Source organism: Doryrhamphus excisus, chromosome 5 (genome assembly GCF_030265055.1).
Source record: "Doryrhamphus excisus isolate RoL2022-K1 chromosome 5, RoL_Dexc_1.0, whole genome shotgun sequence".
NCBI lineage: Eukaryota > Metazoa > Chordata > Actinopteri > Syngnathiformes > Syngnathidae > Doryrhamphus > Doryrhamphus excisus.
Genome location: NC_080470.1, coordinates 1,856,672 through 1,880,902, shown reverse-complemented (window position 1 = coordinate 1,880,902; position 24,231 = coordinate 1,856,672). Strand labels below are relative to the sequence as shown.

The 24,231-nt window shown below is 34.4% G+C and overlaps 2 protein-coding genes and 1 long non-coding RNA gene across 7 annotated transcripts; 1 reads left to right on the top strand and 2 right to left on the bottom strand.

Annotated features, from left to right (window-relative positions):
- Positions 1-255: 255 nt before the first annotated feature.
- On the bottom strand, positions 256-14,250 carry il12rb1 (interleukin 12 receptor subunit beta 1). 3 transcript variants are annotated; one of them, XM_058074266.1, is made up of 15 exons: positions 14,016-14,250; positions 10,764-10,893; positions 10,541-10,692; positions 8,733-8,866; positions 8,607-8,649; positions 7,322-7,444; positions 7,145-7,221; positions 6,742-6,979; positions 6,533-6,679; positions 4,801-4,899; positions 3,939-4,094; positions 3,591-3,746; positions 3,420-3,495; positions 1,833-1,908; positions 256-1,127 (listed from the first exon to the last, which is right to left on the bottom strand). In XM_058074266.1, the coding sequence occupies exons 1-15, from the start codon at positions 14,080-14,082 to the stop codon at positions 870-872; spliced, it is 1,932 nt and encodes a 643-aa protein (XP_057930249.1). In that variant the 5' UTR covers positions 14,083-14,250; the 3' UTR covers positions 256-869. The 3 variants fall into 3 exon arrangements, 2 of the variants coding, with proteins under 2 accessions (XP_057930249.1, XP_057930250.1); XR_009129956.1 differs by lacking the exon at positions 256-1,127 and having other exon boundaries at positions 1,858-1,908; positions 3,628-3,746; XM_058074267.1 differs by lacking the exons at positions 10,764-10,893; positions 14,016-14,250 and having other exon boundaries at positions 8,733-8,814; positions 10,541-10,653.
- Positions 3,136-8,848, top strand: LOC131130111 (uncharacterized). Of its 3 annotated transcripts, XR_009129959.1 has the most exons (6): positions 3,149-3,193; positions 3,613-3,711; positions 6,563-6,636; positions 6,790-7,018; positions 7,154-7,248; positions 7,328-8,848. It is a non-coding gene; the product is annotated as an uncharacterized LOC131130111 (long non-coding RNA). The 3 variants fall into 3 exon arrangements; XR_009129958.1 differs by having other exon boundaries at positions 3,136-3,193; positions 3,624-3,711; positions 6,563-7,018; XR_009129957.1 differs by having other exon boundaries at positions 6,563-7,018.
- On the bottom strand, positions 14,157-23,891 carry LOC131129409 (uncharacterized). Its single transcript, XM_058072964.1, has 6 exons — positions 23,814-23,891; positions 23,368-23,697; positions 20,489-20,647; positions 16,475-16,512; positions 16,270-16,403; positions 14,157-14,220 (listed from the first exon to the last, which is right to left on the bottom strand). Exons 1-6 carry the CDS (start codon positions 23,881-23,883, stop codon positions 14,157-14,159), a joined length of 795 nt encoding a protein of 264 aa, XP_057928947.1. The 5' UTR covers positions 23,884-23,891.
- Between the last annotated feature and the right edge of the window lie 340 nt (positions 23,892-24,231).

Sequence of the window (24,231 nt, the reverse complement as noted above, 5' to 3'; positions counted from 1 at the left end):
TCATGGAAAGAACAATTTGGATCATGGAAAGAACAATTTGGATCATGGAAAGAACAATTTGGATCATATAAAGAACAATTTGGATCATATAAAGAACAATTTGGATCATGGAAAGAACAATTTGGATCACGTAAACAACAATTTGGATCATGGAAAGAACAATTTGGATCATGGAAAGAACAATTTGGATCACGGAAATAACAATTTGGATCATGGAAACAACAATTTGGATCATGTAAACAACAATTTGGATCATGTAAACAACAATTTGGATAACGGAAAGAACAATTTGGATCACGGAAAGACCAATTTGGATCATGGGAAGAACAATTTGGATCATGTAAACAGCAATTTGGATCATGGAAAGAACAATTTGGATCACGTAAAGAACAATTTGGATCACGTAAAGAACAATTTGGATCATGTAAAGAACAATTTGGATCATGTAAAGAACAACTTGGATCATGGGAAGAACAATTTGGATCATGGAAAGAACAATTTGGATCACCTGGACTGGGATAGGCTCCAGCACCTCCGCGACTCTCGTGAGGAAAAAGCGGTAGAAAATGAATGAATGAATGAATGAATGAGGTGACTATAGGGGTGTTATTTCATGTCTAGAGGGCTCAAATCATGTTAAAAAATAGTATTTAGAAGGTTTGAAACAGGTTTTCTATGCTTGAACAATGAAAATATTCCATTTATAAATAAGTAATCCTACTCAATTGCGATAAACGAGGGATTACTATCACACTTTTCTGTGGTAAGAGTTTGTTGTTGAAATAATAATACACATGATATGATATGCCTTTATGATATGATATGATATAAAGTATCATATATATGATGTCACAGTACTTTAAATGTATTTAACCCGAGTCGGTCTTCATGTCAAAAACCAAACCCTTTCTGTATAACAACAAAGCAAGCAAATCTTGTTCATGATTTGGCATTTCCTCTTTGGCATCCCTCAGGGTTTGTGATGGTGAAGGGATCAGGGCATCATCATTGGTCTCAATGTCCGTGGCCGTCTCGTCTGAATCCCCAGCCGGGGTCTCATCCTTTGGATGGAGGAACTGGAGTGTGAAGTCATGTTCTACCTCCTCCTTGGCCTCCTGCATCCATTCCTGTTGTCGACATAGTTTGACAACGTGTTTACGTTTTTGGAATTAGTCTTCTTGAAAAATCCCCACATAGCCATATACTTAAAAACGGGCACCATTTTGCTCATTATTTTGCTCATTATTGACTCTAATAACAGTTATCGGTCCCCTTTAATCAGGGGTGGGCAAACTTTTTGACTCGCGGGCCGCATTGATATGACAAAATTTACGGGGGGGGGGGGGGGGGGGGCAGACTATACATTTTACACGTAACAGTCCACCTGGTATTATTGTATCTGTAAAATTGTCATGCAATCTGCTATTATTATTTATTATTTTATATTTATATTTAAATATTTTAAAAATAATAAAATATTATAATAATTACAATAAAATTAAAATAATTATATTATTATTATGTAAAATATGCAAATATAACAATAATATTATATATAAATATAATAATTAGCAGTAATATAATAATTATAATAATCATAATAGTTCTAATAATTATTATAATAATCTAATAATAATAATAATAATTATGATTATTATTATTATTATGTGCTTGTGTCCCTTTTTTCAGGAGCACTTAAATGAAATACTTTGGAAAGATTGGGCGGGCCATATTCAAACACTTGGCGGGCCGGATGTGGCCCCCAGGCCGTAGTTTGCCCACCCCTGCCTTTAATCATATCCAATATTAATTTTAGAAAAATACATATTTACCTGAGTCACTGCTTTACTAGAAGCAAAGTCTAAAATAGAGGGCTCCGGAACTGGAGGAAATATATTCTTTTTCATTCTGAAGAAAAGAAAATATTACAAAGATTAAAAAAAAAGATGCAGAGTGGAACCTTGGTTAGTGTTTTTTGGTTAGTGTACAAAATTAGTGCATGAGTGGATAAACTGGGTCACCCAGCGCAGCTCCATCAATCGTTTATAATGTAATCAGTGGTGAGTGTGTGTGTGTGTGTTGATCTTACTGCCACATTGTGTCTTTGGCAATTTTCATTTATCCCTTTCAGTCATCATTCTTATGTATTTTTTTTATATTTTTATGCATTTTGATTTCAAACTCCTATTGGAAAACTGTAACAAACAAGGTCTGTTAAATTATTAAACACTTTAATCAAATTAATCACAATTAATCACAATTTTTCCACATAAGTGGAAAAAAAAATCAAAAATTTTTACAACAATAATGATGAAAATGTTTATATTAATGATGATTATAATAATGGTGATAATAATAACAATAATAATGGTAATAATGATAAAAATTACAACAATAATGATAATAACAATAATAATATTACAATGATAATAATAACAGATCAGATAGTTGAATACAAATGTAAATAATGGAAAGTTATTTTGATTGATGTAAAAAATGCACTGTAATATTTCATATATTTGCCCAAATAAAATAATTTAAAAAATAATAAAAATAACGATGTGAAATATGGCCATTTTTATTGTATTTTATAAACAAAAAGATAATAACAATAATAATATTACAATGATAATAATAACAGATCAGATAGTTGAATACAGATGTAAATAATGGAAAGTTATATTTTGATTGCTGTAAGAAATGCACTGTAATATTTCATATATTTGCCCAAATAAAATAATAAAAAAATTATAAAAATAACGATGTGAAATATGGCCATTTTTACTGTATTTTATAAACAAAAAGATAACTGACAGAACAAAATTAAATCTACATTTTTTATATATTAACAGCTCCAAATGAACTGAAAAACCAGCACATTTGAATCACACTGAAGAGTCGCGTTCAAAGACATCGTGTACTTTCACTTGAATTCACGTTTTGAAGTGTAGATGTGCTTTTTAGTATTTCCGAGCGTACATAAATGCATCTAATTCTACTCCGTGTTATGTTAGTGAGATATAAGAATATTAACATATTGTTTTATTCGGCTTTGGGTTTATTTATACCACACATGCGCACAATAAAGATATAATTGTGATTTCCGGAGTCTAAGCGAATGCATCTCGCGGCCGTCTCGTGAGGAATGCGGAAGTGTCGTTACACGGAGGAGGACTAGTCGGAATTGGACCAGGTCAGAACAAAAGTTCTAAAATAGCGACATACTTTATGTTACTGTGTTGAAACTACACATATTTTTGTGTTTCTAGAACATATTAATTGAATTTACATTATTTATTACGGTAAAACAGAAGAGTAGAACCTTCTGGAACGTATATATATATATATATATATGACGCTAACCGAGGTTCCACTGTACATTTACTGTATAAGTTGTGTTTAAAACCTGCTTTATTTACCTTTTACAGATGCATGTACACACTACTAAAAGTAGAATGAACAGGAACGCCGACACCAAGCCAAGTTTCAACCATTCTATTAAGGAAAAAAATATATATATATTTAAAATGAAGTCTTCACTTAATTCACTAAACAGTCGCCATTAATATTCATACTCAAAGTACTGATACCGTTCATAGAATTCAATGGCAGTGTGTTGATAGTTACTGTGGCCTTTGGACCTTCCCCTGCTGTCGTCACGCCAGCGACACTGATGTTGTACTTCATCGCCGGATTCAACTTTTCCAGACGGTATGTAACTAAAGATGCTGGTATTCTGTGACATTCTGAAATAAAAAAGGGGCTTAAGATATGTCCCTGCGGAACAACCATGCACACATATTCATACATAGGTAGAACATGCAAACAGCATTCCGCTATGTTGTAGTTCTTGAAGCAAGTATAACCAGAAGGCTTTTGGACTGTAGCTGAGTAGAAATATTATAAAAAAAATATATAATAAAAAATAATGTACTTACGTTTCTGCTCATTCTGAGTATTGATATTCACACTACACAAGTTGTAATGTGTTAGGAAACCTCTCCGCTCCGTGCTGGGAATAGCTTTCCAAGACAGTGTTGCAGAATTGTGTGTTTGATTAAAAACAAACAAGTTCCGGGGAGCTATTTTTGGAACTGAAAATTCCAGAAAACGACATTCAGTAAAAAAAAAAAAAAAAACCAAAACAAAACAAAAATATTCCATTTGATTTGTAAATGATGTCGATTTTTTTGAAAAACCTTTTTTTTGAAAGCCCTGGTTATCATTAAATCAGCTTGCCTGACTACCCAGCATGCTTTGCGGGCATTTGGAAATAAATGTTTGTGTTAGAAAAGTTACGTGTTATGTGTGGCGCTTAGTTTGTATTGGATTTTGTGATGCGTTAACTTGCCGTGGATGCGTTGTTAGGTTGTGTTGTCGTTTTGTTGCACCGTGAGCAAGTATATTGTTCTCTTTGATTGTTTTCCACCTACATATAGATGGTCCCTGCCGTCAAATTATTTAAGCAATGGTATGTATGTATATGTATATGTATATCTGCTTTCATGAATGACGATTAATTTGATTAATCTTAGATTAATTGTTGCAGCACCAATAATGGTAATAATAATAATAATAATAATAATAATAACAATAATAATAAACAATTGTGTAATTTCTTTCAAATGGAAGCACCCGTCAAGTACATACAGTTGTATTGTCACTTGTTGCTAGGCAGAATTCAAAGGTTTCGATTTCAACAACAACAACAACAAAATATCATTCTGTATTTCAGTCACATGTTTATCTTGTGCGCTAAGGTAAACAAAACCGATGAAAGTTAAGCTGAAATGAACTTACCGTTTTCATTTTGATAAAAAAGACACATTTTAACTGTTTTCGGTCGCTTGTTGACGCACAGATGTTCGTAGTAAAGGTAACCTACGTAGTCCTCGGTGCCTACAACAGGAAGAGTCCATTATTAGTAAAAAAAAAAAAAAAAAAAATATGCACATACTCAAGCATAAAAATAGTTCAATTAACTATTGAGTCATGCCAAAATGTTGTGTTGCTGCTGGATGTTCACAGTATCTGAGTGATACTGTCGTGAGGGGTGCTGGAGCCTATCCCAGCTGTCTTCGAGCGAGAGAGGCGGGTTACACCCTGGACTGGTGGCCAGCCAATCACAGGGCACATATAGACAAACAACCATTCACACTCACATTCATACCTATGGACAATTTGGAGTCGCTAATTAACCTAGCATGTTTTTGGAATGTGGGAAGAAACCGGAGTACCCGGAGAAAACCCACGCATGCACGGGGAGAACATGCAAACTCCACACAGAGATGCCCGAGGGTGGAATCGAACTCGGGTCTCCTAGCTGTGAAGCCTGTGTGCTAACCACTCGTCCTCTGTGCAGCCCTGGTTCAGTATATTTTTCATCAAAATAGTAGTCATGCCAAAATGTTGTGTTGCTGCTGGATGTTCACAGTATCCGAGTGATACTGTTGTGGGGGTGCTGGAGCCTATCCCAGCTGTCTTCAAGCGAGAGAGACGGTGTACACCCTGGACTGGTGGCCAGCCAATCACAGGGCACATATAGACAAACAACCATTCACACTCACATTCATACCTATGGACAATTTGGAGTCGCTAATTAACCTAGCATGTTTTTTTTTTGGAATGTGGGAGGAAACCGAAGTACCCGGAAAAAACCCACGCATGCACGGGGAGAACATGCAAACTCCACACAGAGGGTGGAATCAAACTCGGGTTTCCTAGCCGTGAGGCTCCTTTTAGTTAACTGTGCAAAATAAGTAAACAAAAGAAAAACTATAGCTTCTCATTCAAATTGCCTGTGTCCCGTGTCCGAGAACATATTCTACATATGCCACATTTGGCCCGCGGGCCGCGTGTTTGAGACCCCTGATTTACAACATATTGCGCAACTGCAGGGTCTTGAGACACATGCTAACTCGCAAACTAGAGAGCTAGCGACCGAAACGGTAGCCTTCAAGTTATTTCCTTTCAACTTAAATAGCCAAAAACTTACCACTTCCACACGGATAGGGAGGATAACTATTAACAGTTATTTAACCTTTAACATGAACATGAATCAAACGTAATAATTTTTTCTGGGTACATGATACCATACAGCATCCATATCAAACTTAGCATTAGCACTAGCACTAGCATTAAACTTTCATATCAAGGCGGGGGCCTCAAACTAGTGTCCTGTGGGCCACATTTGGCCCACGGGCCGCGTGTTTGAGACCCCTGACCTAAACGGTAGCCTTCAAGTTATTTCCTTTCAACTTAAATAGCCAAAAACTTACCACTTCCACACGGATAGGGAGGATAACTATTAACAGTTATTTAACCTTTAACATGAACCTTTTAACATGTGAAGCCTGTGTGCTAACCACTCGTCCACTGTGCAGCCCTGGTTCAGTATATTTTTCATCAAAATAGTAGTCATGCCAAAATGTTGTGTTGCTGCCGGATGTTCACAGTATCCGAGTGATACTGTCGTGGGGGGTGCTGGAGCCTATCCCAAGCTAACACAAGAGGAAGGTTAACATCAACTTACTGTTTCTAATAAGCGTCCTCTCTTTTTTAGTCATCCTGGCTGTCAACGTGCGGACATTTTGTGGCCTCGAGTCTCCATCTTGAATCTCGTACCATTCGAGGCAGGTGAACTTTTTCACTTTTTCGTTCAGTAATATTTTATCACAAGCTGTGAACACAAAAAAAAAATAAAATAATTCATGAAAAATTAATATAACTTATGAATCTTACGTTTTAAATCGGTCGCCGCGTGCGCCGGAATCTGTATGACGGCTTCAGGAGAAGAGCTAGCAGCATTTCTGGCTACGACGGAGATGCTAACAGGAGCGTAGGACACGTATGTTGTGGATTCCGTGTCCCGGATGGAACGTGGTTTCGTCTTACAAGGACAACCTCGGGAAGACTGCTGGTCATTCAGGATGTAGGTCACTCCCGACACTGCTGCTGCGGAGGAGGCATGGCGCACTGGCTAAGTGGTAGATTGCAGATCAGACACAATTCCACAGAGGTATTATTCTTATTATTTTTTTTATTTTTTTTAATTTAATTATTTTTATATATTATATATATATATAATATATTTTTTAAATATTTTTATTATTATATATTATATAATAATAATTAAAAGACTTACCTTCCACAGCAGTTTGACCTTCCGAAAACCTTCTAAAGCTTCCAGAGTCACGTTGACATCCATTTTATGTTCAAGTTCTGTGTTTAAAAAAAAAACAAATAATGGTAAGTAGGAACTTTTTATTATTGTTTTTAATTTTTCAACACAGTTGATGATATAATTTATCTAAAAAATCACCTGCAGGAACCGTCACAAGTGGAGACCAGTCGCTCCACAGTGGGTTGCGGGCCACTGTGGTTTGATGTCGGAGCTGAATCTGGTAGGATGTTTGCTTCTGGATGTTATCAATAACTAACTGGTCTGATTGAGAAACAAAAACAGTTTTTTTCTTGAAATATCTTTGTAATGAAAATTTTTCATCATTTCATATTCCAGGTATTCCTCAAAAAACATGTTTTTGATATCACGCCATTCACATTTTTAAATTACTTTTTATACATTTTAAGAAATTTTAGTTTTTGTGTTACTACCCCAACCTTCCATAAGTGGGTCAAAAATGACCCGGTCAGGTTGTTTTCTTGTAATATCTTCATAATGAAAATTTTTATTTTTTTTCATATTCCAAGTATTCCTAAAAAAACATGTTTTTAATATCATGCTTTTCACATTTTTAACTTACCTTTTATATATTTTAAGAAATTTTAGTTTTTATGTTACTACCCCAACCTTCCATAAGTGGGTCAAAAAAGACCCGGTCAGGTTGTTTTCTTGAAATATCTTCATCATGAAAATTTTTCATCATTTCATATTCCAGGTATTCCTAAAAAAACATGTTTTTGATATCATGCTATTCACATTTTTAAATTACTTTTTATACATTTTAAGAAATGTTAGTTTTTGTGTTACTACCCCAACCTTCCATAAGTGGGTCAAAAATGACCCGGTCAGGTTGTTTTCTTGAAATATCTTCATAATGAAATGTTTTTATCATTTCATATTCCTGGTATTCCTAAAAAAAAACATGTTTTTGATATCATGCCATTCACATTTTTAACTTACCTTTTATACATTTTAAGAAATTTTAGTTTTTGTGTTACTACCCCAACCTTCCATAAGTGGGTCAAAAATGACCCGGTCAGGTTGTTTTCTTGAAATATCTCCGTAATAAAATTTTTTCATAATTTCATATTCCAGGTATTCCTAAAAAAAAACATGTTTTTGATATCATGCCATTCATATTTTTAACTTATTTTTATAAATTCTAAGAAATTTTAGTTTTTGTGTTACTACCCCAACCTTCCATAAGTGGGTCAAAAATGACCCGGTCAGGTTGTTTTCTTGAAAAATCTTCGTAATGAAAAATTGTTATCATTTCATATTCCAGGTATTCCTAAAAAAACATGTTTTTAATATCATGCTTTTCACTTTTTTAACTAGTCCAGTCACTGGTGCATCGAAGGGTTAATGACATTTTAAGTGTATTTCCAATTGTTGGTTGAATGCCACGCAGGTAAATACTCACACATCAAATTGTTCCCCTGTGTGAATTCTGTGAGGTTCCGTCTCTGTCACAAATAAATCAAACGGTAATCGACGTTAGCGAATAGCGAATGCATCCATTGGTTCGCATAGAAAACAAACAACTCACTTTTTCCCAAGACTGACTCTCAGCTTTTCGAAACCAGACCTCCGCCATGGCAGGATGTTTCTCCGCAGCGATCCAGGTCATCCTGAGGTGGTTTTGTGTCCAGGAAATAGACATGTTCGGTGCTTCGAATTTAACTGTTGAATTAGCAGTAGCACCAATAAACACATGGCATGACCTTTGCTTTTGTTGTACTTTTTGTTGTACGCTATGACAAGAAATTAAATTAAATTAAATTAAATTAAATTAAATTAAATTAAATTAAATTAAATTAAATTAAATTAAATTAAATTAAATTAAATTAAATTAAATTAAATTAAATTAAATTAAATTAAATTAAATTAAATTAAATTAAATTAAATTAAATTAAATTAAATTAAATTAAATTAAATTAAATTAAATTAAATTAAAAATCATAATAATATTTATCACCCCCCGCAACCCTCGTGAGGAAAAAGCGGTAGAAAATGAATGAATGAATGAATATTTATAAAAATTAAAATATTTTTAAAAGTCATAACTTTATGAGAAACCAGCAAAAAAATAAAAAAAATAATGCATTCAATTTGGGGGAAAATTAGATGACAGAAATTTTTATTATATTAAGAAAATTAAATCAATATATTATGGAATAAAGTCATAATTACAAGAATGTTTTTAAGGAGAAAGTTGAAATTGAAAAAAAAAAATCAATTCAGCAGTAGCATAAAGTTGAAAATTGAAAAAGTTGAAATATTAAAAATATGTCCTTTTTTAGAAGTGGTAATATGAGAAACTAAAAACTAAAAATATATATTTTTTATTAGACACAATTAATTATTATTAATGATTTATATTAATTATAACTCATTATAATACTATGGAAATAATGTTTAAATATTATCAGAGTAAAGTCATAATATTAAGAACAAAAATTGACCAAAATTATTTAAGACGAAAGTTTAAATGTTTAATTATTATTAATTATTTATATAAATTATGACTCATTATAATACTATAAAAAATAAAATTTTAATATTATCATAGTAAAGTCATAATATTAAGAAAAAAATTGACCAAAATTATATAAGAAGAAAGTTGAAATGTTTAATTAATTATTATTAAATATTTCTATGAATTATGACTCATTATAATAATATAAAAATAAAGTTTAAATATTATCAGAGTAAAGGCATAATATTAAGAAAAAAAGACCAAAATTATATAACAAGAAAGTTGAAGAAAAAAAAATGTTTAATTAATTATTATGAATTATTTATATGAATTATGACTCATTATAATACGATAAAAAATAAAGTTTAAATATTATCGGAGTAAAGTCATAATATTAAGAATTTTTTTTTACCAAAATTATATAAGACAAAAGTTTAAATGTTTAATTATTTATTCTATAATATTTAATATTAATTAATTATTGTGAATTATTTATATGAATTATGACTCATTATAGTACCATAAAAAATAAAGTTTTAACATTATCAGAGTAAAGTCATAATATTAAGAAAAAAAATTGACCAAAAATTATTTAAGACGAAAGTTGAAATGTTTAATTATTATGAATTATTTATATAAATTATGACTCATTATAAAAGTATAAAAAATAAAATTTAAATATTATCATAGTAAAGTCATAATATTAAGAAAAAAAATGACCGAAATTATATAAGAAAAAAGTAGAAATATTTGGAAAAATAAAAATAAAACAGCAAAAATGAAAAATCGGAATACAATATGTATTAAATACATTTAAAATTGAGTTTTCCACCTTAATAAACAATTATCATTGAGTATAATACCTTCTTCACCCTCACCTGTTTCGCTGAGTAAAACCGAAGTCTTGTTCGAGGAGCACTTGGAGTCTCCTTCACGCGCTTCCACCCAAACGTCAACCGGCTTATATTTGATGAGCTGCTCATCAGCAACCCAAGCGTGCGTCTCCCTGAAGCGGCCGAGCCTTTTGGCACTGCGGATTTCAGCATCTTAATAAAAACCACCACGGAAGGCGTGTACTTCCTAGTCGCTGGGGGCGCTTACCTGAAGTTGAAGTAGAGGTCGTACGTCACATCACGCTGAGTTGCGTTCGAGTGCCATTCGCACTTGTAAACGGACTCCGCAATGTTTCTTCGAAAGCACTGAGGACTTGAAGGAGCGTTACATTCTGACCCTTTTGGAGAAGCATTTTATTATTATTATTATTATTATTTATGTTTTTTTTTTCAAAATAAATGAATTAATAAATAATCGCTTTTTTGCTGTTTAATGCATTTGTCAAAAATATGCAGATTTAAGCATATTTTTTTCAAGCATAAACGTGTAAAAATGAACGAAAATACTGTGTAAGGCATTCATAAGAAGTGATATGTAGTATTCTACACTGGCCACTAGGTGTCAGTAATGACCCTTTTGGAGAAGCATTTTATTTTTATTATTATTTATGGGTTTTTTTTTCAAAATAAATGAATTAATAAATAATATTTTTTGCTGTTGTATGTATTTGTCAAAAATATGCACATTTAAGCATATTTTTTCAAGCATAAACGTGTCAAAATTAACGAAAATACTGTGTAAGGCATTCATAAGAAGTGATATGTAGTATTCTACACTGGCCACTAGGTGTCAGTAATGTTGCATTCTGACCCTTTTGGAGAAGCATTTTATTATTATTATTATTTGCGTTTTTTCAAAATAAATAAATTCATAAATAATCGCTGTTTTGCTGTTGAATGCATTTGTCAAAAATATGCACATTTAAGCATATTTTTTTCAAGCATAAACGTGTCTAAATTAACGAAAATACTGTGTAAGGCATTCATAAGAAGTGATATGTAGTATTCTACACTGGCCACTAGGTGTCAGTAATGTTACATTCTGATCCTTTTGGAGAAGCATTTTATTATTATTATTTGCGTTTTTTCAAAATAAATAAATTCATAAATAATCGCTATTTTGCTGTTGAATGCATTTGTCAAAAATATGCACATTTAAGCATATTTTTTCAAGCATAAACGTGTCAAAATAAACGAAAATACTGTGTAAGGCATTCATAAGAAGTGATATTTAGTATTCCACACTGGCCACTAGGTGTCAGTAATGACCCTTTTGGAGAAGCATTTTATTTTTATTATTATTTATGGGGTTTTTTTTCAAAATAAATGAATTAATAAATAATATTTTTTGCTGTTGTATGTATTTGTCAAAAATATGCACATTTAAGCATATTTTTTCAAGCATAAACGTGTCAAAATGAACGAAAATACTGTGTAAGGCATTCATAAGAAGTGATATGTAGTATTCTACACTGGCCACTAGTTGTCAGTAATGTTGCATTCTGACCCTTTTGGAGAAGCATTTTATCATTATTATTATTTGCGTTTTTCAAAATAAATAAATTCATAAATAATCGCTATTTTGCTGTTGAATGCATTTGTCAAAAATATGCACATTTAAGCATATTTTTTTCAAGCATAAACGTGTCAAAATGAACGAAAATACTGTAAGGCATTCATAAGAAGTGATATGTAGTATTCCACACTGGCCACTAGGTGTCAGCAATGTTACATTCTGATCCTTTTGGAGAAGCATTTTATTATTTTTTTTATTATTTACGATTTTTTTTTCAAAATAAATGAATTCATAAAAAATCGCTGTTTTGCTGTTGAATGCATTCTTCTAAAATATGCATATTAAGCATATTTTTTCAAGCATAAACGTGTCAAAATGAACGAAAATAAGGCATTCATAAGACTTGATTTGTAGTATTCCACACTGGCCACTAGGTGTCAGTAATGACCCTTTTGGAGAAGCATTTTATTTTTATTATTATTTATGTTTTTTTTTTTCAAAATAAATGAATTAATAAATAATAGTTTTTGCTGTTGTATGTATTTGTCAAAAATATGCACATTTAAGCATATTTTTTCAAGCATAAACGTGTTTTAATGAACGAAAATACTGTGTACGGCATTCAGAAGACTTGATATGTAGTATTCTACTCTGGCCACTAGGTGTCAGTAATGTTACATTCTGATCCTTTTGGAGAAGCATTTTATTATTATTATTATTATTATTATTTACGTTTGTTTTCAAAATAAATGAATTAATAAATAATCGCTGTTTTGCTGTTGAATGCATTTGTCAAAAATATGCACATTTAAGCATATTTTTTCAAGCATAAACGTGTCTAAATGAACGAAAATACTGTGTAAAGCATTCATAAGACTTGATATGTAGTATTCTACACTGGCCACTAGGTGCCAGTAATGTTACATTCTGACCCTTTTGGAGAAGCATTTTATTATTAGTAGTATTATTTACGTTTTTTTTTTTCAAAATAAATGAATTAATAAATAAGCGCTTTTTTGCTATTGAATGGATTTGTCAAAAATATGCACATTTAAGCATATTTTTTTCAAGCATAAATGTGTCTAAATGAACGAAAATACTGGGAAAGGCGGCGGGTGTATTGTGTTGTACTGAGCTGCTATTTCACCTGTGGCCTATAGAGGTCAGTGACGTTGCGCATGCAAGGGTTAGAACTACGTTTTTAGGAAAATAGTCCTTAGAAGAAGAAAACCAGGAAGTGTTGAACTGTCCAGAAACAAGGAATAATACTAACTTGTGAGTCTATGTTATGTGTGATTTTGTTATTAAATCTACTATTTTGAGTAATACTTGTGTAAATGTGGCAAAATGACGTTTTTCCAATGTTTGTAATGATAGTAAACACAATTGGAAACACGTTTTCGATGCTTAAGTACTGAAGAATATTGACTGTAAACACCACAGACATACGTGGATGTGTCAATAAAGTACTAAAAGTACATTTACAGCCTTGACACATCCAATATGGCGGCGACTTTGACGTATAGCGGCAGTGGACAAGCCCACTCGATGCGGCATTTAGCTATAGCATGTCTATATGTGGACGCAGTAATATGAGCATTGACCTACAGGGCTACCGTACCGTAGGGGTACGCATGCGCAGAACGCATGCTACTAGCTAACTTGTGACGTTCCTGTATGGCGAATTTACATAAAAGCCACGTTTAGTCCGAAAATAGTTCAAAAGTACGAAAATATTTCATTTTTAAACTGAAAATAAATAAACTGAAATGAAATTATCACCAATTAAAAACTACATTTTAAGTTGTAGCACAGGAAAAAGCGTTAGAAAATGAATGAAGTTGTAGCACACTTTAAGTCCAAGGCGTATAAACACAGGAAGTAGTGAAATTATAGCAAATATAACGATTAGTATTAATAATACGAATATTAAAATGAATTTACCTTGGCTCAAAGTTAAAAAGAACATAAGCAACATGACAATATATCCGTGTGCTGAAATCCGCCCCATGAAGTCCACTGTGTGTTCTCCAGTGTGTAGTTCAGGTTCAATAATATGTGTGTGAGAAAAAGAGAGCGTTGCCTTCACTTCACCCAGATCTGTTTCTCAGAAATGTCACAGGTTTCAGGTGTTACGGGTTTGTACGAGCTGCAGAAGAAAACCGCACATGTGTGTCAGCAGTGGTGGTGGTGGGGGGGGTTTCGAACACTGGAGATCAGCACAGATCAGCACATCCTCAAAGCAGTTCTGTTTGTGACGTCACCCACACAAGCATGCCTTTATTTTGAAGGTGACCTTTTGTTTGATTCTGTTGCTTTGTTCGCGGTAGACGCTTTTCACTGGTTCTCACGGCGGCCCCCGTAACTGACGTTTAGCAGTGTTGCACTTTACAGCCACCAGAGGGCAGTATTTGTCTTACAACATGTTACAACATTTTTCTTGTCACGTTCTTAGGCTTTTCAACGGCAAAATTTGACTTGCCTGTATATTAAAAATTAAATAAAGTATAAACAGGCATTGTGTAAACACAGCTAAAGCCAAGTTGGCGCGGTACAGGATGATTAAAAGTTCAGCAACTATTTTATTCTCAAGTAACAATACTATACACCAGGGGTGTCCATTAAAAAAAAACAACATTTCAAGTATAAACTTTGTTCTTTTTCCCCATTCCTGCTGTTGTTTTTTTCTTTTTAAATATTATTTAAATAAATTATTTAAATGATTATAAATAATAAATAATCTTTTAGTAATATTGTGACTTTATTCCCATAATATTTTTACTTTTTCCCCAACCTAATTTTCAAAAAAATTGTTGGCTTTCTCGTAGTATTATGATTTTTAAGAATTTTTAATATGTCAAATGTATGAGACTAAAGTGACCTACTTTTTTGTTGTAATATGACAAGTTTATTCTTGTAAAATTGACACTTTTTTCTTGTTACAATAGGACTATTTTGAATTATTATTTAATTTAATTTAATTTAATGTAATTTAATTTAATTTAATTTAATTTAATTTAATTTAATTTAATTTAATTTAATTTAATTTAATTTAATTTAATTTAATTTAATTTAATTTAATTTAATTTAATTTAATTTAATTTAATTTTCAACTAATTCATTTCTTTGTGGAAATTTTCATCTCTGAATTATATATTTGTTTATATTATTAATTATTATTATTATATTATTATTTATTATTATTTCTATTATTATAATATTATTATTATATTGTTATTAATTATTTATATACATTTATAATATATTTATTTATTTTAACCTACCAATAAAAAGATTAGACTCCCATCTTTCACCAAAAAAAAAAAGTTTGTTTCTACCTTTTTCCATTCGTTAGTAATCAGCGGTAGAACATAGGTAGGTTTCAGGAAAATATCAGTTCCCAACTAAAAGGGAGTAAAGATACATTTCAAGCATGACTTTCATTCATTTATTCATTTTCTACCGCTTATCCTCACGAGGGTCGTGGGGGGGGGGTGCTGGAGCCTATCCCAGCTGTCTTTGTCCTGGACTGGTGGCCAGCCAGCCAATCACAGGGCACATATAGACAAACAACCATTCACACTCACATTCATACCTATGGACAATTTGGAGTCGCTAATTAACCTAGCATGTTTTTTTTGGAATGTGGGAGGAAACCGGAGTACCCGGAGAAAACTCACGGGGAGAACATGCAAACTCCACACAGAGGGTGGAATCAAACTCGGGTTTCCTAGCCGTGAGGCTCCTTTTAGTTAACTGTGCATAATAAGAAAAACAAAAGAAAAACTATAGCTTCTCATTCAAATTGCCTGTGTCCCGTGTCCGAGAACATATTCTACATATGCCACATTTGGCCCGCAGGCCGCGTGTTTGAGACCCCTGATTTACAACATATTGCGCAACTGCAGGGTCTTGAGACACATGCTAACTCGCAAACTAGAGAGCTAGCGACCGAAACGGTAGCCTTCAAGTTATTTCCTTTCAACTTAAATAGCCAAAAACTTACCACTTCCACACGGATAGGGAGGATAACTATTAACCCACGCATGCAAACTCCACACAGAGATAGCCGAGGGTGGAATTGAACCCTTGTCTCCGAGCTGTGAGGTCTGCGTGCTAACCACTCAACCACCGTGCAGCCCCATATTCACTAACGTTTTCCTTAAAAGACAACCAACGGTGTTCCATTTAATTGCACTTTATTTGGTTGAGGTGATAGCGAATGCTACAGTAGTTTGTACGCTTTGGCTCGTCCTTGTCAGGTGTTGCCTGCCTCATGGGGAAGTCCAGGACGCTGTACACAAAGGTGGTCTCTGGCACGGCAGGGGGCACCTGACAATTAGGAAACAAGAGTTAAAGTGGAGCTTCTGTTTCAGATGTTCTCCTGGACTTGTGAGTCTCACCTGTGGCGAGGGTTGGGAGTTTCCTTCTGCACTACGATCTGGACAAAAATATGGAGCAAGTCGGTAAGTGGAACCACTCACTCACTCGCTCACTCACTCACTCACTCACTCGCTCACCCACTCACTCACTCACTCACTCACCCACTCACCCACTCACTCACTCACTCACTCACTCACTGACTCACTCACTCACTCACCCACTCACTCACTCACCCACTCACTCACTCACTCACTCACTCACTCACTCACTCACTCACTCACTCACTCACTCACTCACTCACTGACTCACTCACTCACTCACTCACCCACTCACTCACCCACTCACTCACTCACTCACTCACTCACTCACTCACTCACTCACTCACTCACTCACTCACTCACTCACTCACTCACTCACTCACTCACGCACTCACTCACTCACCCACCCACTCACTCACCCACTCACTCACTCACTCACTCACTCACTCACTCACTCACTCACTCACCCACTCACTCACCCACCCACTCACCCACTCACTCACTCACTCACTCACTCACTCACTCACTCACTCACTCACTCACTCACTCACTCACCCGCCCGCTCGCTCGCTCGCTCGCTCGCTCACTCACTCACTCACTCACTCACTCACTCACTCACTCACCCACTCACTCACTCACTCACTCGCCCACTCGCTCACTCGCTCACTCGCTCACTCACTCACTCACTCACCCACTCACTCACTCACTCACCCACTCACCCACTCACTCACTCACTCACTCACTCACCCACTCACTCACCCACTCACCCACTCACTCACTCACTCACCCACTCACTCACTCACTCACTCGCTCACTCACTCACTCACTCACTCACCCACTCACTCACTCACTCACCCACTCACTCACTCACTCACTCACTCACCCACTCACTCACTCACTCACTCACTCACTCACTCACTGACTCACTCACTCACTCACCCACTCACTCACTCACTCACTCACTCACTCACTCACTCACTCACTCACTCACTCACTCACTCACTGACTCACTCACTCACTCACTCACCCACTCACTCACTCACTCACTCACTGACTCACTCACTCACTCACTCACCCACTCACTCACTCACTCACTCACTCACTCACTCACTCACTCACCCACTCACTCACTCACTCACTCACTCACTCACCCACCCACTCACTCACTCACTCACTCACTGACTCACTCACTCACCCACTCACTCACTCACTCACTCACTCACTCACCCACTCACTCACTCACCCACCCACCCACTCACTCACTCACTCACTCACTCACCCACTCACTCACTCACTCACTCACTCACTCACTCACTCACTCACTCACTCACTGACTCACTCACTCACTCACATCTTTTTGTAATATTATGACTTTATTCCCATAATATTTGTACTTTTTCCCCATCCTGATTTTCAAAATAAAGTGTTGTCTTTCTCGTGGTATTATGACGTAGTATTTTTTGAGTATTATGAATTTTTAATATGTCAACTCTATGAGACTAAAGTGACCTACCTTGTTGTAATATGACGAGTAAATTGTGACTTTTTTCTTATTACAGTAGGACTATTTTGAATATTTTTGTTTAAATTACCCCCCCCCCCCCCCCATTTCTGCTATTTAGAATTTCCACTAATTAATTTCTTTATGGAAATGTTTGTCTCGAAATTATTTATTTATTTATTTTATTCATTGTTTTGTTTGTTTCTCATTTAAAAAATATATTAAGTATTATATTAAATATTTCAACTTTATGCTACCAAAATTATTAATTATGAATATTATTTTAATATTAATATTACATATATAAATATTATACATATTAAATAAAATAAATAATCAAAGTAAATAAATACGCATAAATTTTAATATTTTAATATTTTAATATTTTAATATTTTAATATTTTAATATTTTAATATTTTAATATTTTAATATTTTAATATTTTTATATTTTTATATTTTTATATTTTTATATTTTTATATTTTTATATATTGGCTTTATTCTTGACAAATTACTGCTTGTTATTTATTTATTTATTTATTTATTTATTTATTTATTTATTTATTTATTTATTTATTTATTTATTTGTTTGTTTATTTGTTTATTTGTTTTAACTACTTCAAGGTCCTTCCTGTACGTTCTATGTTACGTAATTATGATTTTTTCCCCACTCACTCACATTTATCCACAAGTCGGCGCTAAACATAACACGTAACTTCAAAATGTGAGTTCCAAATGGCCGCAAGGCATGCTGGGCAGTGCAGCTGCAACAACAATATAGACTATGAAGAAGAAAACATTGGATATCAGTTGGCTAACTCCTTTGTGCTTTGCGTGCGTTGACGTGTTGTGTCCTATTTCGGCGACTCAAGTAGCTCTACAGTAGCACCGCAAGTCATGTGACCGGCTACAGTTTTGATGTTAAAGGTTTTTTTTTTAAAATAAAAAAAAAAAAAAAAAGGAATTTGCACAGCGCTGCTCTAGATAGCGACGGTTTTTGACATTCTTCTGGTAACGAGGACATGTCGGTTTCCTGCGGAATCGTGCATGTGTTGAAAGTGAGTAGGAGTCATTACAATGTATTGTTTGTCAGGCCACAGAGCAAAAATACACCATAAATATAGAGTGGGGAAGTACAGTACACTCCGCACGAAAATCTCACAAATTTTTCGAGTAATATATTTGAACTCTTGTTGATTTTTACCACATTATAAAGATGTGACTCGTCAAACTGGATGACACATTTCTGTCTTTGATACAATAAACCGAACATAAAGCAAGTAACAAATAGGGATGTCTGATAATTATCTGCACCGATAATAAAAATCGGCCCCATATCGGTATCAAAATGTGATTTCGGTCAATATCGGTATCAAATGTCAACTGTATGAGACTAAAGCGACCTACTTTTTTGTTGTAATATGACGAGTTTATTCTTGTAAAATTGGGACTTTTTTATGACTATTTTACCAATTTTTTATCTTAATATTTTGGCTTTATTTTTGACAAATTACTGAAAAAATGCCTGATTTTTGTTTTTTTTTAACTGAAAAAATGCCTGAAACAAATGGGGATGTCTGATAATTATCGGCACCGATAATAAAAATCGGCCCCATATTGGTATCAGAATGTGATATCAGTCGATATCGGTATCAGATTTTTTTTTCCTGATCATGGAAATACTGTACACAGCACATTCATTCCACCACAGGAGATATGTCATGTTACTCATATTGGTATCGGCTGATATCGGTCAATATCGGCATATCGGTTTTTCATCGGTTTTTACCACATTATAAAGATGTGACTAGCCAAACTGGCTAACATATTTCTGTCTCTGATACAATAAACCTACCATAAAGCAAGTAACAAATAGGGATGTCTGATAATTATCGGCACCGATAATAAAAATCGTCCCTATATCGGTATCAGAATGTGATATCGGTCAATATCGGTATCAGATTTTTTTTCCTGGACACATTCATTCCACCACAGGAGATATGTCATGTTACTCATATCGGTATCGGCTGATATCGGTCAATATCGGCATATCGGTTTTCATCAAAAAAGCCAATTTTTTGACTGCAATTTTTTAAATGATTTTCTTAGTCAACTAATCACTTGTGTTTTGATGAACTGAATAATATTTGAGGCCCTGGAAGGGACGTTGGGGGTTTCAGAGTTGAGTTTCAGCTTGGCTTGGTTTACTGCCACAACGGTAGCCCGTGTATTTATTAGGGATTTTTATTTGGGATAATTCAAATTTTTGTTAGAATTTTTTTCCTGACTCTGCAATTTGAAATACCAGAGAAACTGATCATATTTATTCATTTATCTGTACTCTAATACTGAACTTGAAACTGAAACCAGGAACCTTCACATAAGCATAAACTTTAGTGAAGCTTTCGATTGGGAAATGTCCGAATATGGATGTCTGGGAGTGTCGTTAGAGACCTTAAAGACTTTAAAAAAATTCCAGAGAAGAAGAATCCGTACCTCTTGCTTGGATGCGATGCCACAAGAAGCAGGCGAGTGTTGCCGCCAACAAGACGACGAGTGAAACCACAATGACAGCAATGATTGGACCCAAAAAGGGACCAGGTCTTTCTTGAAGTACGGATTTGGTTGTTGTGCTGTTTTCCTGTTTATGAGAATCTGTGGGATACAAAAAGGCAAATGTGGATTTAAATGGGACCTAATATGCTTTTTAATTATCGGCACCGATAATAAAAATCGGCCCCATATCAGTATCAAAATGTGATATCGGTCGATATCGGTATCAGATTTTTTTTTCTGATCATGGAAATAATGTACACAGCACATTCATTCCACCACAGGAGATATGTCATGTTACACATATCGGTATCGGCTAATATCGGTCAATATCGGCATATCGGTTTTCTTAAAAAAAGCCAATTTTTTGACTGCAATTTTTTTTATTATTTTCTTTTTTATATGTCATGTTACTCATATCGGTATCGGCTGATATCGGTCAATATCGGCATATCGTTTTTTCATAGGTTTTTACCATATTATAAAGATGTGAACAAATAGGGATGTCTGATAATTATCGGCACCAATAATAAAAATCGGCCCCATATCTGTATCAGAATGTGATATCGGTCGATATCGGTATCAGATTTTTTTTCCTGATCATGGAAATACTGTACACAGCACATTCATTCCACCACAGGAGATATGTCATGTTACTCATATCGGTATCGGCTGATATCGGTCATTATCGGCATATCGGTTTTTCATCGGTTTTTACCACATTATAAAGATGTGAACAAATAGGGATGTCTGATAATTATCGGCACCGATAATAAAAATCGGCCCCATATCGGTATCAGAATGTGATATCGGTCGATATCGGTATCAGATTTTTTTTTCTCCTGATCATGTAAATACTGTATACAGCACATTCATTCCACCACAGGAGATATATCATGTTACACATATCGGTATCGACTGATATCGGTCAATATCGGCATATTGGTTTTTCATCGGTTTTTACCACATTATAAAGATATGACTAGTCAATCTGGCTAACATATTTCTGTCTTTGATACAATAAACCTACCATAAAGCAAGTAACAAATAGGGATGTCTGATAATTATCGGCACCGATAATAAAAATCGGCCCTATATCGGTATCAGAATGTGATATTGGTCGATATCAGATTTTTTTTCCTGATCATGGAAATACTGTACACAGCACATTCATTCCACCACAGGTGATATGTCATGTTACTCATATCGGTATCGGCTGATATCGGTCAATATCGGCATATCGGTTTTTCATCGGTTTTTTACCACATTACAAAGATGTGAACAAATAGGGATGTCCGATAATTATCGGCACCGATAATAAAAATCGGCCCCATATCGGTATCAGAATGCGATATCGGTCGATATCGGTATCAGATTTTTTTTCTCCTTATCATGGAAATACTGTACACAGCACATTCATTCCACCACAGAATATATGTCATGTTACTCATATCGGTATCGGCTGATATCGGTCAATATCGGCATATCGTTTTTTCATCGTTTTTTACCACATTATAAAGATGTGAACAAATAGGGATGTCTGATAATTATCGGCACCGATAATAAAAATCGGCCCCATATCGGTATCAGAATGTGATATCGGTCGATATCGGTATCAGATTTTTTTTCTCCTGATCATGTAAATACTGTATACAGCACATTCATTCCACCACAGGAGATATGTCATGTTACTCATATCGGTATCGGCTGATATCGGTCAATATCGGCATATCGTTTTTTCATCGGTTTTTACCACATTATAAAGATGTGAACAAATAGGGATGTCTGATAATTATCAGCACCGATAATAAAAATCGGCCACATATCGGTATCAGAATGTGATATCGGTCGATATCGGTATCAGATTTTTTTTTCTCCTGATCATGTAAATACGGTATACAGCACATTCATTCCACCACAGGAGATATGTCATGTTACACATATCGGTATCGGCTGATATCGGTCAATATCGGCATATCGGTTTTTCATCGGTTTTTACCACATTATAAAGATGTGAACAAATAGGGATGTCTGATAATTATCGGCACCGATAATAAAAATCGGCCCCATATCGGTATCAGAATGTGATATCGGTCGATATCGGTATCAGATTTTTTTTTTCTCCTGATCATGGAAATACTGTACACAGCACATTCATTCCACCACAGGAGATATGTCATGTTACACATATCGGTATCGGCTGATATCAGTCAATATCGGCATATTGGTTTTCATCAAAAAAGCCAATTTTTTGACTGCAATTGTTTTTATTATTTTCTTAGTCGACTAATCGCTTGTTGTTTTGATTAACTGAATAATATTTGAACAACAACAAATGGTGGGGGGAGGGAAGGGGGATCCTTTTTGCGCTACGTTACAAAATATCAATAATAATATATTCATCAATATTAATATATTTGAACCCTTGCTGATTTTTACCACAATAAACCTAACATAAAGCAAGTAACAAATAGGGATATCTGATAATTATCGGTACTGATAATAAAAATCGGCCCCATATCGGTATCAGAATGTGATATTGGTCGATATCGGTATCAGATTTTTTTTCCAGAAAACATTCATTCCACCACAGGAGATATGTCATGTTACTCATATCGGTATCGGCTGATATCGGTCAATATCAGCATATCGGTTTTCATCAAAAAAGCCAATTTTTTGACTGCAATTTCTTGATTAATCGCTTGTTGTTTTGATTAACTGAATAATTTTTGAAGTGGCATTATAGTGGAAAAAGTTGAAATATCACAAAAGATGATTTCATATTTTATATATATATATATTTATATATAGTGATATCTTACTGGTGTCATGGCCGTCTTCCTCCCGAACTACCAGGTGCACTGAAGGACTCCGTCTGGTCCGGCCTCTTTCCGTGAACAGCGTGACCCAGTATATCCCAGCGTGACCTTGTGTGACATTTGTAATTCGGCAAAGTACAGAAAAATTCCCAACATAAAGGTCAAAACCAGGTTTTCCCGGGAAGCAACCTTTCCTCGGAAAGCACTCGGCCATCTTTTGGGATCCCGTTGTGTAAACAGCAAAATGGCTCTTTGTGGTGACGCTGTCGTTTAATACGAACCGAAGGGTGACGTTACGACTCACGACCCCTTTGACCTCTACTTGGCCCCAACCTATACATGAATAAAAACATATATTAGAATATAATACTAATTATACCGACAATTTGTAAAGCGATATAATTAAACATTAAAATAGAAAATAATGCAAAAAAAAAAAAAAAACTTACCACTGATAACCATTTGTGTAGTTATCATCAAAACTAACCCGAAACGTTTGGTGACATTCTCCTCCAGCATGACTGACAACAAAGTGAGGCTTTTTATGTTTATCATGCACTTTGTGTGCCCAACAGGAAGACAGCGTCAACAGGAACTTAGCGCTGAAATGGCTACCTTGCGGGCTGCAGACACCTCCTGTCTTCCGTGCTGATGTAAACAAGTACATTTATGATAATACTTACAGTATCCTGACATATTTTCATGATTTAAAACATTAGAGTTGTGCATTATAACACCAGAAAACTAGTTAATATGAGCTAGCTAACAATGAACGTCATTTGGAGACACCTATTTTGACTGAGAAATCCTCTAAAAAAATGTAAACAATGTTTTATCGTTTTATATACATGCTGTGCTTATGATAAC